Source organism: Leptonotus elevatus, chromosome 1 (assembly GCF_054856555.1).
Source record: "Leptonotus elevatus isolate MCC_2025b chromosome 1, RoL_Lele_1.0, whole genome shotgun sequence".
In the NCBI taxonomy this organism is placed as follows: Eukaryota; Metazoa; Chordata; class Actinopteri; order Syngnathiformes; family Syngnathidae; genus Leptonotus; species Leptonotus elevatus.
The window spans coordinates 16,009,946-16,027,232 of record NC_141239.1 but is presented as its reverse complement, the minus strand read 5'-3'; the positions used below and the strand labels follow the sequence as shown (position 1 = coordinate 16,027,232).

At 38.1% G+C, this 17,287-nt stretch overlaps 1 protein-coding gene across 1 annotated transcript; it reads left to right on the top strand.

Moving 5' to 3' along the window:
* The first annotated feature begins 331 nt into the window (after nt 1–331).
* pip4p1a (phosphatidylinositol-4,5-bisphosphate 4-phosphatase 1a) lies at nt 332–14,680 on the top strand. Its single transcript, XM_086077450.1, has 7 exons — nt 332–712; nt 3,034–3,227; nt 6,557–6,663; nt 6,789–6,894; nt 8,485–8,537; nt 10,234–10,324; nt 12,483–14,680. The coding sequence occupies exons 1-7, from the start codon at nt 595–597 to the stop codon at nt 12,624–12,626; spliced, it is 813 nt and encodes a 270-aa protein (XP_085933576.1). The 5' UTR covers nt 332–594; the 3' UTR covers nt 12,627–14,680.
* The last annotated feature ends 2,607 nt before the right edge of the window (nt 14,681–17,287 follow it).

Genomic DNA, 17,287 nt, shown 5'->3' with positions numbered 1-17,287 from the left:
CTTTATCGAAAAATAAGCAAATGTTTTTTTCAGAAACTAAAAACACAAGCTTTCCTACAAAAAAATGCAACTTGTTTTCAACCTATCACCTTTTCTAAAACATTTTAAAACGACCTTTTCCTTAAACATGCAACTTTTTTTCTGAAATGTATTACTTCCCAGAATTATATGCATGCATCTCAAAGTTATACAGCTATTATCAAATATTTCACCTTGTTCTTAGAAATATCCGATTTGTTTTTCTCGAAAGTATGACTTTTTCTTGAAAGACTACGATTTTTAAATTAAACGGGTTTTTTCTCTCTCGTAGGATTAGAGGATATTAGATAAACTATACAGCACCGGTGAAACTTTGCTGTATGGCAAATTTGTTATTTGTCATTTAAATATGAAAGCATTGACAAAAGTAGGACTGGTTGTGATGGTTGTGCGCATGCGCACGCGTTGTTACCGCAGCAGCGGGCGCGTGATCACGTGACGCTCGCATTTCCGACACAACAATACAACATACTCGCGTAGCAAGCGCTCCTCTCTTCTCTCTCCCCTCCCTCGCTTCGTACCAGTCTCTCTCTCTCTCTTTCGCTCGCTCTCGGCATGGCGGACGGCGAGAGGTCCCCGCTCCTGTCCGATCTGGGCGATGGCGCCCTCGGCAGCGGCAACGGCGGCCTGTCGCCGGGTGCGGCGCCCTACGGTGTGTCCGGCAAGCCACAGAGTGAGTAGTCAGTTGCCTCGTCGCCGCCTTCGCGCTCACCATCTTCCGCCCGACTAGCCTGTTGCTAACAGCTAGCTGGCGCTGTCACAGTGACGGAGAACCAGCTCGACGTGCTTGTTTGTATCCCGGGAAATGACGTCGGTTGCCGGCTGTCTCTCGACGTCGTCCCCGGGGGAGACTGAATATGTTGTTTTGACTATATTTTTCTCCAAGGACCTGAACGCATCACTACAGCTAACCAGCTAATCACTCTGCTGTAATAGCACGCGAGCTACCTCTTATTATCTGGCCAAAAATGCTCACTAAACGTCAAATTGGCAACTTATCATCACCACAGTTATGTTACGACTCATATAAAATATGCTTGTTGGGCTTTAAATTCTCACTGTCTTTTTCTACGAGCGCAATTAAGCTAATTGTGCTGGTTCACTGGTTAGCAAAAAGGAGAAACACCTGTTTTGATTGACATGTCACACGGCCAATCGGAAGACAGTACAGTACAGGGCGGGTCTAAGCAGAGCTCTGGCCAGTGAGAAGCCGATGAGGGAGGGGTTGGGTTCAGATGTCAACTTGGTGTAATCTTAAAACCTTCGTCTTCTCATCTATTTACTTATTTTCAGACAAATTAAAAACCTAAAGCAATAATATGAAGTCAACCATGTTAAATACGGGTAGTCTCATTGGTTGTATCCCCCTCCCAGCAGCCCAAGAGTGTTTTCCGACCTAAAGCTGCATTGGAAGGCTAGTTAAACGTCAATTTCGCAGCTTGCCATCTACGCGACTTGGCTACGACCTTTTTGCAACATTGTGGTCGTATTTAAACAGCTTAGCGTCGCTCAGTTCTAACAGAATCAAGTTTAATTCGCCTTTTCAATGGCTATCAGCACGAGAAACACCTGTCGGTAGGTCCGAGCAGAGCTGTAGCCAATGAGGGGTCGATAACTGAGGCGTTGGGTTCAAAAGGGTCCCGTCCATGTAATATTTAATATTATATTTAAAAATGGTCTACTTTTTCGCAAATACTTACCAATTTTAATCAAATGAATAAGATGAAGAAATATTATATATAATAATTTTTTAGCATGTGCAGCTTGATGGGTTGGATTTCCCTCCCAGCATTCCTGGAGTGTTTTCCTTGCAAAAGCTGCTTTCAGAAAGCAGAACTCGAGACCAAATCTTATTAGCTTGTTAATCATAAAGAGGTCACTTGTCATGGGAACTGAAATTGTTTTCTTTTCTTGCAGTCCTGTTTACCAACCCTTGTTTGTCACTCTTGTTTACTACCCCCTCTATCGGAATTTTTACAAGACTTAAGTGTGGAATTACAAGAAATAATTCGTAGTATTATGGAGATTTTTTTTATTTGACAGAATAATTAATAATCCCTCAAATCATATTTTTTACAAGAATACATTTTATTGGAATAAGGAATTTTATGAGAACCAAGTTGTGGTATAACAACAATAAAGTTACAATATTATGACAGATAAAAACTGACTGTTATGTAATTTAGTCAAATAATATAGTCAAAATGTTATGAGAATTATTTATTTTATTTTTCTCCAAAGATCAAATTGTGGATTTTGCAATTTCAAGTGAAGGGAAAATGTAAGTGAAGAAAGAGAGATTTTACGAGAACAAAAATCTAATTTGAAAGTTTAAAAAGAATGCATTTGTTATTTGTCTGGGACAAAGTTTTAACATAATAAATTGTTAGTAAAAAAAAAAAAGTAATTTCACCAAAGAAAACCCTTGTTTTACAACAAAGTCTGATTTTTATGAAAATTAATTCTAACTTTAGAGCAACCAAGTTGTTAATAGTTATATGTCAAGGCATACTGTAGGTTGTAATATTATGAGGTGGAAATTTATTTTATAGTAAGAAATATCTAGTTTTACAAGAAAAATACCTAATTTGTGAGAATAATTTTTTAATTTGACAAGAACCAAGTTGTGGTGTTTTGTGAAAGAAGTTGAAATATTTTGAGGAGAAGATGAGATAAGAGAGAGAAAAAAGTATTGACAAGATCAAAAATAAAGAATAAAGTCAATGTTTTCTGAAAACCACATTTGTATTAATAGAATTACCGTATGTTGTGATTTTACAAAGGAAAAATGCACCAGAAATGTCAGAATGCTGGTGGGTGTCCAATGCATAAAATAACCAATTACTACTTTCCTATCAGCTGTTTTATGACGTTTTTGACTCTGTAATACATAGATACTAATTTTTAAATGAATATGTGTCAATTGACTCTTTCTGTAGTTTCGTATTATTATCATCATTGTGTGTGTGTTTTTTTTTTTAACTCCCTATTCAGGCTTCCCACCTTTTCCCAGCCCCACGCAGCCGTCGGTGCTCCTGGGCGAGGACCCGCCTCCGTACTCGCCTCTCACCTCGCCCGAGAGCGGCAGCGCGCCCGTCATCAGCTGCCGGGTGTGCCAGAGTCTCATCTCGGTGGAGGGAAAAATCCACCAGCACGTGGTCAAGTGTGGTGTGTGTAATGAGGCCACGGTACGTCTTATTTGTTCCATTGAGAATAACGTAAAGTCAATTAATCCATTCAGGCTTAGACTGTCGGCATCGTAAAGCCTTAAAGGGATACTTGACTCGTTCAGCCATTTTCAGCAGTAAGAAGTTAATATTTGGTCTATAATTAATTTGATAACTATTTTTCATGTACAGTTAATAGCTTTAGAAAGACATTTTGACACTTAAAGGAAATTACATCACGTGTGTTCAGGGCGCAGTTAACGACCAATCATGGCTCAGTTTGCGAACGTTACATGACCAAACCCAGAAAACTCTGAGCACCTGTCATGTCACAGCAAAAGGCAAAATGTGTTTTTAAAGGTATTAATTGTAAATTAAAATTGATGAAGTTATCAAATTAATTCTAGACAAAATGCGTTAATATATTTTTTTATTGCTGAAAATAGCTGAATGAGTCAAGTATCACTTCAAATGTACATGCTTGAAGTTGTGTTTCAACATTCTTAACTCATCCACTGCCACTGGAGGAAAAAAGCGAAAGGCAAAACTATTAACATTTGTTGCAGATTTTTCCTAAAAATAATTTATAAAAATGTATTTGTTCTTTATTTTTAATTTATTCATCAAATAAATGGTTAATTTATTGTAACTGATCAATTATAAATATTAAACCATTATACATTTAGCATTTTAAAGAGATTTGGTTAAATTTACAGTAAATTTAAAAAAAACGTTAGTAAAATAAACATTTTACCTGATCCATTTAACATTTTAATGAACTGATTTTTTATTTTACACAATTAGTTAATAATAATAGTAAAATAAATGAATGTTTTTAAATAACGTTTTTTTTTTTTTAATAATTAAATTTATTGTAAATAAAATGAAACATAGTAAAATAATATTTTTTTTAAAAGTACAGTAATTGATCCTTTATGTATTTTAAAATTATTATTTCTTAAATCTCATGTATGAACAAAGGATTTTGGAGCCAATCAGCGAGTAAAAAAAAAAAATGCTAACTGGTCACCAGTTCGATCAGACGATGGAACAAACAACTTGTTTATTTACTTTACAGTCGACCCCCGCTATTTGTGGACCTGCCATTCCTCCCCTTAAAAAATAAAACAAATATAAAATATTTATAAATATTCGGGGGGGAATGTCCTTTAACTCTTTGACTGCCAGACGTTTTCAGAAAAGGGATGCCGTCAGTGCCAGCCGATTTAAGCATTTTGACTGATTTTCAAGGTCCACAGAAAATGTTCTGTTTGGACTATGGAAACACACGTACTACCAAATGAAAGATTGGACTTTCATCTTTCATCAGAAAAAAAGAGTTTGTTTCTACCTTATTCCGTTCTTTAGTAATCAACAATAGAAAATGGTTAGTTTGACCCAATTTCGCCTGTGTTGGACCAAAATACGGAGAAATCAAGCTTTTAGTGAAACGATATTATTTCATGCATTCTAGTGAATTTGACACTTCTTTTTGTCCATGAATGATGCCACAAACACCTAAATAGTGCTTTACTTCTATAAAACACTACCACCAAGAATGAAAAAGTGTTTTTTGATAGCAAAATACGTTTATTTACATTCAACAGTGTAACAATTTGACAACAATTTGGCAAACTATTTACAAATGTGTGCAACTGTGGTGCTATTTACAAATATGTGGATGTTTCAACGACAGTTTTTCTTTTTGTAACACTCTCCTGCGTGCAAAGAGACGCAACAGCATTTGCACAACAGATTGCCTCTTCGCGTGCGCCACTTTCTTGCCGGCCGTTTTTTTCCGGGGAATAGCAAGTATATACTGCAGTGTGTCATCAAGTCTAATATCAGGATCATGCTACGGTTACGTTACGGTGGTGTTACGTCTCGCTTCCTCGCGTCCTTCAGTTGCTATACCGGGCGGTAGGAGATGTTCTGATCCATTTTATCCACTCCATTCATGGTGGCATCGTAGTCCAGAAACAGTGTCTTCTCCGTGATCAGACTGTACCCGCTCCTCCGATGAATATGCATTGGACTCGGGGTACTCTTCATTGTCCGATCGAATGTCCGCTTGTGCAGCTCCGCGTTTTCCGGCGTTAGCAGCGCTAGCCGGTGAGGCTTACTACGTGATCGTAAACACGTCCAGGCTTCCAACTTTGGCGTCAAACTCGCAGTCATCATCATCATCATCATCAATCTGCATTGGTCGATGCCAACTCTCCATCGCCCGATCGAATGTCCAATTGTGTAGAAGTACCCGGCCGGCTATTGTGCGCGTTTTCCGGCCTTAGCAGCGCTAGCCGCGCTAGCCGCGCTTAGCCGGTGAGGCTTACTACGTGTTCATAACAGTCACGCCAAAGCTTCCAACTTTGGCGTAGAGGAGTCATCATCATCGTTGACATCAATGCGCTTTTTAGTATTGATTGATGCTTTCCGTCTTTGAAAAAAATGCTCAAGCGTGAGCTGCTTGCAACCGGTTGCTTGGGCAGCCATTGTGGGCTTATTCAGCCATGTCTCCTCAACACTCTAGCTCCGCCTCACGTCTTCTACTGACGCCCACGGTGGGCGGCCCATCCAACCTTGTGCAAAGAGAGTCATCGCTGCCCTCTAGGGGCCAAAACGAGTCTTTGACTAATCAGATCTGCCTGATACTTTCAGCACAGCTGCCCAAGGCTTTCCTGCACCCGTTTTTGAAAAAAAAAAAAAAAAACATAGGGGACGTCTTTTAACGTCCTCGGCGCCCTTCCCTAGGTTTATGCTAAACGTTTTATAACGTTTATGGCAGTCAAAGAGTTAAATGCCCAATTGTACCAGATTTAAAATGGTGTTAGATTGTACAAATGAAATGGCTTTGTCCTAATAAAGATCTAAAAAAAAAACATGATAAAAAGAAAACGCCACTAGACACTCTGACAAAATGCAGTAGAATTGTTTTGCCTTGGTGGAGATCTACAATACTGGCTAATATTGTAGTCGTGAGAGTAAGGTCTTGCAGGTGAAGGCAAATGACTTGCGTGTGATCTTTTGTGCAAATCCAGCAGCCGCAGCGTGCTGTTGAAACTTTGTCTGAGAAGCTGCTCACATGATTGCATTGTTCAAGTTGTTGCTGGCTTTTGTTGTTTGTTTGTTTTATAAGACTAAAGCAACAAAAGAGCGACATTGGAGTCTACACCAATAATAAAAAAAATATGTGCTTTTTCTTGACACATAATGTAAAAATAATATTTTAGATGTTCAACAATTGAATGGCTCAGCTGGTCGAACGTTGCCCCTCCAACTCTCTCGTACTGTTTTCTAAGGCGCTTGTGACTCTGATGTCCATGTGAAGTGAGGAATTCCTTTCTGTGCAGCCCATCAAGAACGCTCCGGCGGGGAAGAAGTACGTTCGCTGTCCCTGCAACTGCCTGCTCATCTGCAAAGTCACCTCCCAGCGGATCGCGTGTCCCAGGCCGTACTGGTACTCCATTTACACACTACACACACACACAGTTCCAGTTGCTCATTAAGCTAGTCTCAAGTGGAATAGTTTTGTTTTTTGTGTGGTGTCTTATTGTGTATTTTTTGCTGTATGTGTGGTTGCAGTAAGCGGATAATCAACCTGGGTCCAGTTCATCCCGGTCCAGCCAGTCCAGACCCCCAGCCTGCCGGGGCCCGCGTCTCCTGCGGACATTGCAGCAACACCTTCCTGGTATGCCGGCCGTCGACTCTCTTACCATTCATTAGTCCTCATTATGCTAGTTAGTTTAGCATCAAAAGTCTCCGATCAAGCTGGAGTTCTTCTTCGTCGTTGTCGTTGTCTTCTTCGTACGATTTATTTGTATTATTTTTTTCTCTTTTAGCAACAACAGCATCGAACATGTATGTCTAAATTACAACCAATGACTGGTTTGATTTTTTTTTTTTTTTCTGGTTGCTTCATTTGATGTACATTTTTGTTTCTGTTTAAATAGTTTTTTTAATTGATTTTATTTTTTACAAGTGTATTTATAATAAAATATCCTCCATTATTGTATACATGTTCCAAATAAACTTCTAAACATTTTCCAAATAAACTTCTAAAAATAATAATTATAATTAAAAAATAATTAGAATAAAAATAAAAGTTAATCTTTTAAAATATATGATTTAAATTCTGTCAAATAAAAACAAAAATAACATTATTTTAAAATATCATTTTATTTGTTTATTAAAAAAGTATACCTTGATCTTTGTATGATCACATTTTAAATATTTGTCAATTTTTTTATGTAAGTCTACAAAAAATAGTATGTTTTAAAATAAAAGCCTCCATTTTTTCCATGCATTTATATTAATGATAAAAATGAAATCTTTTTGGAATAATACACATGGGTACAATTATTAAAAAATAGCATGGGATTCATAAATGAAGGAATTAATAGGATTTGGAGAAAAATGGCGTTTAAAAGATTTTTAAAACGTCAACAAAAATTTTAAACGAGAAAAATACGGATTACATTAACATGCTTTTAAAAAAAAATAAAAAAGGCGATTAACGTAATTGTAATAATTGCGCTTATGTCTTTACACCAAAATATAACTGCTCAACAGTGTTAGTTGCATTGCTAGCAAAGACAATGATGATGTAAATGTAACTCCGGCCTTGGTGGAGGTAATAAAAAGCGTTGAATGAGGTGCTTATTTAGCATTCAGCGGGCCTCCACCTGTCCTGTTAGGGAACACGAATACTAACCTGTGCCCGTGGTGCTGTAGCTCTTCTCTCCTTGTCATCGATGGCCTGATAAACTTGTCTGTGCTGCACATACATATGAAGAAGAATGTCTGCGTGTACCTGTTCCTGCTGCTGACAATCGTACCGCCTCCAGCACGCTCTCATTTTTACCGCAGCACAAAGTCGGCTAAACACCGTCGTTCCTTCTCGTTTACGCAGCAATTTATCGTCCACTTGTCCCTGTGGCTGCTGGCGTCTTTAATTTAATGGCTGTCAAGCTGCCGAGCGGAATTTTTTTTCCACCGCGTAATTAGCGAGCCAACGCTGGCTAGCATTTCCACGGACACAGACGAGCATTTGTCTTCATCCAAACTGAAACGAAGCTCGGTGTCACTATTGGCCTCCTTTTTTTCATCAGTGTTTACATATTACTCACGCAAGACGAGCACCCTTGACACAGAAAGTCTGGAGGCTATTTGGCTTATGACATAGGCGCCTTTGTATACTCAAAACAACTTGAAAAAGAAAAGTCAGTCCGTGATTGAGCACGCTACAAAAACTGATTGTCAGAATGTTTTGTGCTTGCAGTGGACCGAGTTCACGGACCGCACGCTGGCCAGATGCCCGCATTGCAGGAAAGTGTGAGTAATTATCATTTTTATTTTGGCTTTTTTTTTGTAATATTTTTTTTTACTTTTTATCAGGTATTTTTGTGATATTTGTATATTTCTTTCTTTCTTTTTTTTTGTTTTTTTTCTAATATTTTTCAGGAAATATCTTTGTTTTTGCCTTACTATTGCAAAATGTTTTCTTAATAGTTATGTATTAAAATTATAATATTTAAGTATTTGTGTAACTTGTTCATATTTTTCTTATACAGTGGTACCTTGGAGTTTGAACATAATTCGTTCCTCCTGCGAAGTATTCAAAGTCAGAATTGTTCAACCTCCGAAAAAAAAATTCCCATAGGAAATAATGTAAATGCAATTAATCCGTTCCCAAGCTCCAAAAACAGAAAATTCCTATTTGAATTTCTATTTGGGTTTTTTTACATTTACAGTACCGTACAGTATTTAAACAATAAAAATACCTTACATTTTTTGTTGTGGTGTGATGGCATCAGGTGATGATAAATGCTATGGTAATGCTAGCTTTAGTTCAGTGCTGAGTTTGTGTATTTTACATTGGGCATAGTGTTAGACTACTAAGCGATCCTTGCGTGCGTTGTTTAATGTCAGGCACGTTGTTGAACAGCCAAGGGGGTCCTCGTGCCAGTATTTACAGAAATAGTCCTCCTTCCTAATTCCACTGTGATTCGTAGCACTGTATGTTTTTCTTTGCGGCCACTGGCACTGTTGTCTTTCTTTGGGCCCATGGCGAAGAAAATTGTCGTGGAAAAATCAAAATGCACTTGCGAGTATGGAGCACCTCCGGGAGTATTCACAATCTGACTGGTAATGAGAAGCGCATCGTCTCAACTACCGCAATGTGAGCATTTGCCATTCGCTCGGCTTCACTCGGCTACTCGTTTTCAAGGTATGTTCGGCTTTGTTTGCTTTGCTTGTTTGTTCAAACTCCAAAAATGAGTTCAAACTCAGAGGCATTTTTTATTCAGATGTTTTGGTTGAAGTCCGATTTGTACGAGTTCAGAGATGTTCAAACTCCGAGGTTCCACTGTAGTCCTTTTCCTAATGTTTTTTTGGGGGTTTTTGGTCTAGTTTTGTATTTTAATTTTTGCCCTAGTATTTTTGTCTATTTTTTTATATATTTATTTTCCCATTTTAATATATGTTTTAAATATTTTAGTTATTTTCTGTCAAGCATTTTTGTAATTTTGCTTAATATTTGTGGTATATATTTTTGTAAATGTAATATTTATTACAAGTATTTTTGTAACTTTTGCTAATATAGTTTGTGTATTTTCTCATTTTGGATTTTGTTTTGTCTAATATGCATTTTTTCCTACCATTTTTGTGAAATATTTTTTAACTAATATTTGTGTATTTTTTCATCTAACATTTTGTATTTTTACATAATACAATGAATGTGTATGATGTGCATCCCAGTGAAGGGGCTTATAAATCCAACATTACATGATGTTTTGCTGCACTTATCCTGATGCAAAACCTGACATTTCCCTGTTAAATTACATTATTTTCAGACCTAATGTAATAACTTGTCAATATTGTTTTTTGTGTGTGCCGTCCAAATGGCTGTTTTGCAGAGATATGATCCTTTTATTGTCATCTTAGTCCAACAACAATATATATTTTTTTAATAATAATAATGGGAGAATCATTTTTGCAAACATCCTCAACTTCTTTGTCAACCTTGCAGCTCCTCCATTGGTCAGCGGTATCCCAGGAGGCGGAGTTTGTGGTGTTTTCTGCTCTGCTTGCTGTTCTGTATCTCCACTGCTGGTCTGATTGTGAGTAAAATGGTGCAGTCATGCCAACGTTTATGCTACTTTATTTATTACTATTTATTTTACTTTTCCTTTCTCAAATTGTCTCTAATCTGCTCAGATTTAGACCAGATGTAGCTGTAAAAAACCTGGTGTGTGCAAAAATGACTTTTACAGGCAGTGTTAAAAAAAAAAGAAGAAGAAGAAGAAGATTGAAATAAATGCCAAAACACGTGATTTTACATTTTACGGTGTGGCTAAATGTGCAATCTAGATTTGACTCCACAAAAATTTATAACAACAAATGGGTAATAATTCAACGCATTGTTATTGATGGCCATTGGAGGGCGCTAAAGGAGCACAAAACTGCAGAGTTGTTTTTAGCATTCTGCCCATGCTTCTGTCTTGATGCAGCTCCCGATTGCACAACTCTTTTAGAAATGTGCTTTAAAAACATCTGTAATCCTTGCTATGAGATCCACAACAGATGTCCTGCGCTTGGTTTCATCATCAAGTGGAATTCTAGTGGCGGTCTAATTAGACTTGAGCTCGACAAAATCACTTTACGGAGCCCCTCATGGAATGAAATATGCAGCAAAATTTGGAAAATCTCAAACTCAAGGACAAGTTAGTTTTGAAGAAGCCAATAGAAATAGACAAAATCAGCTTTTTAAACTGCCCGCTTTAGATTTAGATAGGGTTTTTACAGATTTTTTTATTTTTATTTATTTTTTATTTTGTGGCTCTACTCAACCGGGGTTAGAATAGTTTTGGATTTTTCATTACAGTTAATTTTTATTTTGTTTTGTCTTTTAAATTCAGTTAGATTTGATGAGTTGTTAGAGCTGTTTTGTCTGTTTTTAAATGCTTCGTTTGAGTTTTGACACGTTTATAATAATTTTAGTATTAGATTTAGTTTTTGTTTTGTTTATATATATATATATATATATATATATATATATATATATATATATATATATATATATATATATATATTTCAAAAATAGTAACAGAATTTCTGTTTGTAACACTGTGGAGGTCAAAATAATTCCGTTTCAGAAACGAGTGGTTTCATCCACTTGCTGCTTAGTATCAGAGTCCGATCACATTAATGGTTCTTAAGTGTGGTCAGTTTACTACAGATTGTTCTTGGCCTTCGGAAGAAAAGGTTTCGGCACTCCTGATGTACAGCAATACCAAAATAAATAAAGGGATTTAAATGTTCTCAATTTAAAATGACTTGACAAAGACTTTCATCTTAATGAAGTAATGAAAACAGTTTGTTATTTTATTAACATAAGACATACTTTTTGTTTTTGTTTTTAAGCTTTTCACATTTTTTTGTGCTAATTTAGTTATTTATTTTGTTTTTGTTAACTATTGTAACCTTGCTCACAAATGAGATATAACGTATTGTTTTTTTTGGTATCATACTGGCAACCCATTACAGTCTTTTGAGGGCTTTTTGCGTTGAAGGACCGATGAAAATAGCCAATAGTTGTGTTTTTTCAGGTGTGGGTTTTTGATGCTATGTTGTGGGTCTACTCACAACGGAAATGTATAATTAATTTTGAGTTCTCATGTCAGTCCAATGAATTATCTAGAAGGCATTTTGCCTTGAAGGACCCCTGGAAATCGTTCTAACATGACAGCAAAACAAGTTATGCCCAAAAACACACAGGAAGTCTGCCATTTTGTTTTAAAGTTAAAGCTGCAATATGGAACTTTTTTTTTTTTTTAACCAAAAATAACTTTACAATAAGCTTTATATTTGACCATATATGACTGAAATGCCTTCTAATTAGTAGATTAACACCTTAGCTGTTCACAATGGGTACTCCTGCAAGCCTCTGGCCAATAGTTTTCAGACTGGATTCAGGTTAGAGTTTCCCGCGCCCCGTCTGCGGACGTGACGTCATGTGCACGTGGTGTGTATGTGAAGAACGGTATGTGCAGTTAATTTTTTTTGTCAGCAGGTGGCAATAGCGATTCGAAATGGACTATTCCACGTTCAGTAGCTTTAACTTTAAGTTTAGCTTTGAAACAAAATGGCAGACTTCCTGTGTGTGTTTTTGGGCATAGCTTGTTTTGACTTTTTCGTGTGTCAACTCATGATAGCTGTTGCTATTAAATTTCAAGTCACTACGGGCAACTTCCTGACATGCCACCCGTATCTCTTCAGGCTGGCACGTGGCTGAAGGCTGAGACCTACCCTGGCATCTACGCCTCTTGGGCCGTTCTACTGCTTCTGGTTTTGGTGACCCTGGCACGGGCCTTCTACTGGGCTTGCATGCGGGTCAGCCAGCCTCTCCAGAGCTTCACATAGACTCCCCGGCCCCTCCTCCTGCCCTCGAACCCCCCACTTTCCTCCAAACCTTCCCCCGAGTGGCCAGGCCAGTGGATGAATGGCTTTAAAACGAGATAAGATAAGAAATATTTATTTCACTATACTGGTGATGTGGCTACTTCCTGTACTACATTTTATTCCATCTCCTCCGTCAGCTTTGTCAGTTCCGCGCCTTGAATGAAGAAGCATTTAGCATTTTCTAAACCAGCGACATTGATGCTGTCGCCGTCTTTGTGAAACAAAAGGATGAAGGAGCTGTTTGAAATGTTTCAACGCGTGTGAAGGTAGAACACCGCCCACGAATATCCCCACACCCCCAAACCCCTGAGGAGCGACTTTTGATCCTTCAAAAAGTGACGCTGATGGAAAGAATTTTGAGCATTAACACAACATTTGACCAACAAATTCCGGATGGCGGCGGCCAAATGGTCTTTGAAGCTAGCAAACTATTTTAACTGGAAATGAAAATGTTTCTCACTGGTCTCGACAGCTTTATTTGCTATTGCTAGTATAACGTAAACACATTTAAAGCAAAAAATACTGTTTGTTTGCTTGTTTTTTTCAAATATTTTGTATCATTTACTGTAATAGCACATTGCTTTGTGAAGTGTAAAAGAAAACGTTAAAATCCCTGCCTTCTATGAACGCACCACCAGGGGGACGTTACTTTTATTTTTAAGCTTAAGGTGAAAAGCTTCCTGATTGGTCACTCATGATGGGTGGGAGGAGCTTTGTTGTAAAGGAAGGAAGATGCTGCGTCTTTTCAAAGATCTGAGAATTGTAAAAAAGCTCTACCATAATCGCGATGCCGCTTCCAACTTATTTCCTCTAAGTTTTCATGAAAAGGACCTAAAACGAGGCTAGCTTTGATCTGATTTATTTCGTGAAGTTTTGAAGTGTGTATCGTCCTGGTAACCACAATCAAAATGAGACGAGTCAGTTCCAAGACCCCACAGCCATTAAATCGCAAAAACGTCACCATAATCGCTGTCGCTTGATGTTTAGCGAGGCTAGCGTCTCCTTTGATTTGTCGTATTTTGAGAAGTTGTGATGGTTGTATCGCCTTGGTAACCACGATCAAAGTTTTTTTTACGAAAAGACCCCTCAGACGTTAATCCATCGACACTTTACCATAATCCTGATCTTACTTCATGCATAGCAAAGCTAGCTTCCTCTTTGACACAAACTATTTCGTATCAAAAATGATTTATCGTAATGTGAACCACAATCAAAGAGCAAGACGAGTCACACTTTTCTGCGACGTGAAATTGTAAAACCATAATCATGATGTCGCCATGTGCACAAATCGTCTCCTTTCAGTTGGCATTAAGCTAGCTTTCGCCTTGATCCGACTTATTTTGTTCAAGTTGTAAATGGCGTGTTGCCGTGGTAACTGCAAACAAAACAAGAAACGACGAGCCCCTCAGACTTTAATTTCTAGACATTTACCATAATCGCGATATCGCTACAGCTCTGATTGTTTAAATCTGATGACGCTAACCTCCATTTTCATGAATTCTCAAACTCTTTGATAAAGAACAAGTTTTTTGTTTTGTTTTGTAAATAATCTTTGTTTTTGCTGGTGTGACAGGAAGTGATTAAGCCAATCACTCGGAGAGGTGGGATGCAGAAAAAGAACACTAAAATTGTGATAATTTTTACTTCTGTTACATATTTAGTGATTTATTTTTTGTGATGAGCTACTAACCTGATGAGCCTGAAACACGCCCACGATCACGTACACGCACACACACAAACACACACCCAGCACCTTACATTGCAACAGTTATTTATTTATACATTGTCAAATTTTGCGCTAAATTCTCAGTGACCGTGGTAGAGAGAACAAGCCTTAATGTTTTATCGGTTTTCAATCATGTTTTTTTTTTTTTTTATCTGTTCTCAAATCAGTACAGTAATTTGGATGGTGTTTTAATAAACCAGTTAATTGTGCGCGGCCTGTCTGGGAAGCAGTTTGTGATTCATGGACCACGTGAACCAACAGGCCGCCAAATAAAGACATGTCAAACGCACGCTAGTGTGGCTTCTTGTTTTTAAAGCACGCACACAAACACACACCGGCTAACGTGATCATTTTAACATAGATTATGCTAGGATGTTAGCTCATAACACTAACGTTAATGATATGCAGTTGTCCATTTAGTAGTTTGAATACCTTGGTCTCAGCAAGGTTATGTCGCATAAAAGAATGTCATGCCCTTGTTAGCCAAAAATGCTACCGCTAAAAACAAAAAAGAAAACACTTTCCTCCAAACACAGGCATACTGAATGTTCTGTAATGCTATGTTATTAGCACAAAATGTTCATGTTATGCTATAGTCTACACGCACACACGGCTGTCCTTGTGGTCATTTGAATCTCTGACAAAAACACACACATACACACGCACACACATTTGTCTGTGCCAAGCTTGGCAGCATTTATCTTCCTAAAAATACTGCTATGCTATAGTTCGCTCAAAATGCTAATGTAATGCTATGTGGTCAGCCACATGATAATATCTGGTGCGTAAGAAATTTTATTAGGTGTAAAATTATGTTTTGCAGTTAATTGCTAAAAATTCCAATAGAATGCTGTCGCACACGTACTCATTTGATTCCACATTTGCGCTCAGGTAAACAATATTTGTGTTATCTATATGCTATATAATATGCATATGATAGGTATGCTAATGCTAACATTATGCTATAGGCCTACTACACCTCAAATGGTCACACCTGAATCTGTAAGCAATTCAGATTCACTTATATTTTTATCCTTAAAGTAGTGCTATGCTGTTGTTAGCCAAAGACACAAACGGGATGCTAGCTAGTTAGCTCATTAGCCAAAAAGACTAGTCATTTGAATTCCTCATAAAAGGGATGTGTGTCTGTATTACATGTAAATTAATGCTGCACTAATGATTTTTTTACCCTCAAACAGAGTCATTCTCTTTCCATTACTTCCTTAAGGGATTTTTTTTTTTGCCTAAAGTCCCAACCTTAATTTTTTTCCCCTAAAAGAGAAACATTTTGAGGTTTCTATAAAGGAAGGTCCTCTTTGTCCCGGCGCCTCTCAGGTTCTGTGAGGATGTCTTTTTTTCCTTTCCTTTTTTTTTTTGTCCCGCCAGGACACAAAAGAGACGAAAGGTTTGGCAGCAGAAGCTTTAAGAGACCACACGAGTCCCCTGAGAGACACCTGAACCACCGGCGAGCCTTTGTAACCTTCTGAGGACGTCATCAAGTGCTTTTAGGTTACACACACAAATGCTCACACACACTTGCACTTCATTGTGACATGCTGCAGGTCTTTTTCTTTATTGTCCTTTTATTGACTTAATTTTTCACTCCTTTCTTTACAGGGCCTGCGGGCGCCAGTGCTTCTTCTTTGTCGTTTGTCTTCATGATGGAGATGGATGACTGTATCACAACCACATGGATGCACTATATATTATGGTCTATAATATAACCTATATATATATATACAGTGCTACCTTGACATAATTATGCAATTTACTCTTAAAAAAGCCATTTTTCTTATTGAAAAAACAAATTGTCCTGCATTAAAAAATATATATATTTAAAAAATCGGTCAAGTCAGAAACTGACGTCTCGGACAAAAAATGGTGCTCCTAGACTATTGTTATCTCTCTTATGTAGGATTTCTGCACTCAGTTTACAGTCAAGCTGTCAAATGCAAGTGTCGCATTTTCACACACACGCACACGCTAAATAAAGCCTCCATCCCGCTTAGACACTAACTCGATTTGACCCTTAAGACCCGTTTCAGTGTGACCCTCATCTGCTGCAATACCATCATCCTCTTCAACACATGCACACACACGCACGAGCACACTCACTCACTCACAAAAGTTGTTTTACTATCTTTGTGAGGCCGTCTCATTGACATAATGCATTTCCTAGCCACTCCCCCTAACCCCAACCATCAAAAATGATCGCCTACCCCTATTCCTTACCCTAACCTCAATCATAACCAAATTCAAACCTAAACTCTAAAATCAAGTCTTGACCCTCAAAAAGAGGTCGAAACTTGTGAGGCCCCACATGGACGGGTGGGCCACACAACTCTGTGAAATGCCGAAAATGTTGGCCCCACTATGTGACAAAAACAAGTGTGTGTGTGTGTGTGTGTGTGTGTGTGTGTGTGTGTGTGTGTGTGTGTGTGTGTGTGTGTGTGTGCGTGCGTGCGTGCGTGCGTGCGTGCGTGCGTGCGTGTGTGTGTGTGTGTGTGTGTGAGTGCTCGCATGTACGTGTGTATGATAGGATTGAGATGAAGGGCAGGATGAGGATGAGGATAAAGAGTGTAAGGCTAAGCGCCAGATTAAAGCGAGCGCTCGCCAGCCGTAAAACAAACAGTCCTTTTAGCGCAGGATCAAATCCAGATTTAACCCCCGCACCTACACACACACTTACACGGCCAGTTTGTCACAGTAGCTGTAATACTGTTGACTGAGGGAGACATGGCTTGTTTCAGGATGTCGCCTCAGAAATTTTGTCCTGTTCTTCTCGCACTTCCTCGTTGAAAATAGATGAGAATGTAGGAGGATGTGGATAAAGGTGCAAGGGCGTAAAGGTTGTATTTGTGTCAACTTTTTGTCTGGTGTTTTCTTAAGAGGCAGA

Excerpts from the sequence above, each read along its gene's own strand:
- pip4p1a (XM_086077450.1), top strand. The coding sequence starts at position 595 with ATGGCGGACGGCGAGAGGTCCCCGCTCCTGTCCGATCTGGGCGATGGC. Across the intron at positions 713-3,033 it reads TGTGTCCGGCAAGCCACAGA|GCTTCCCACCTTTTCCCAGC; the intron begins GTGAGTAGTCAG and ends CTCCCTATTCAG. Across the intron at positions 6,895-8,484 it reads ATTGCAGCAACACCTTCCTG|TGGACCGAGTTCACGGACCG; the intron begins GTATGCCGGCCG and ends TTGTGCTTGCAG.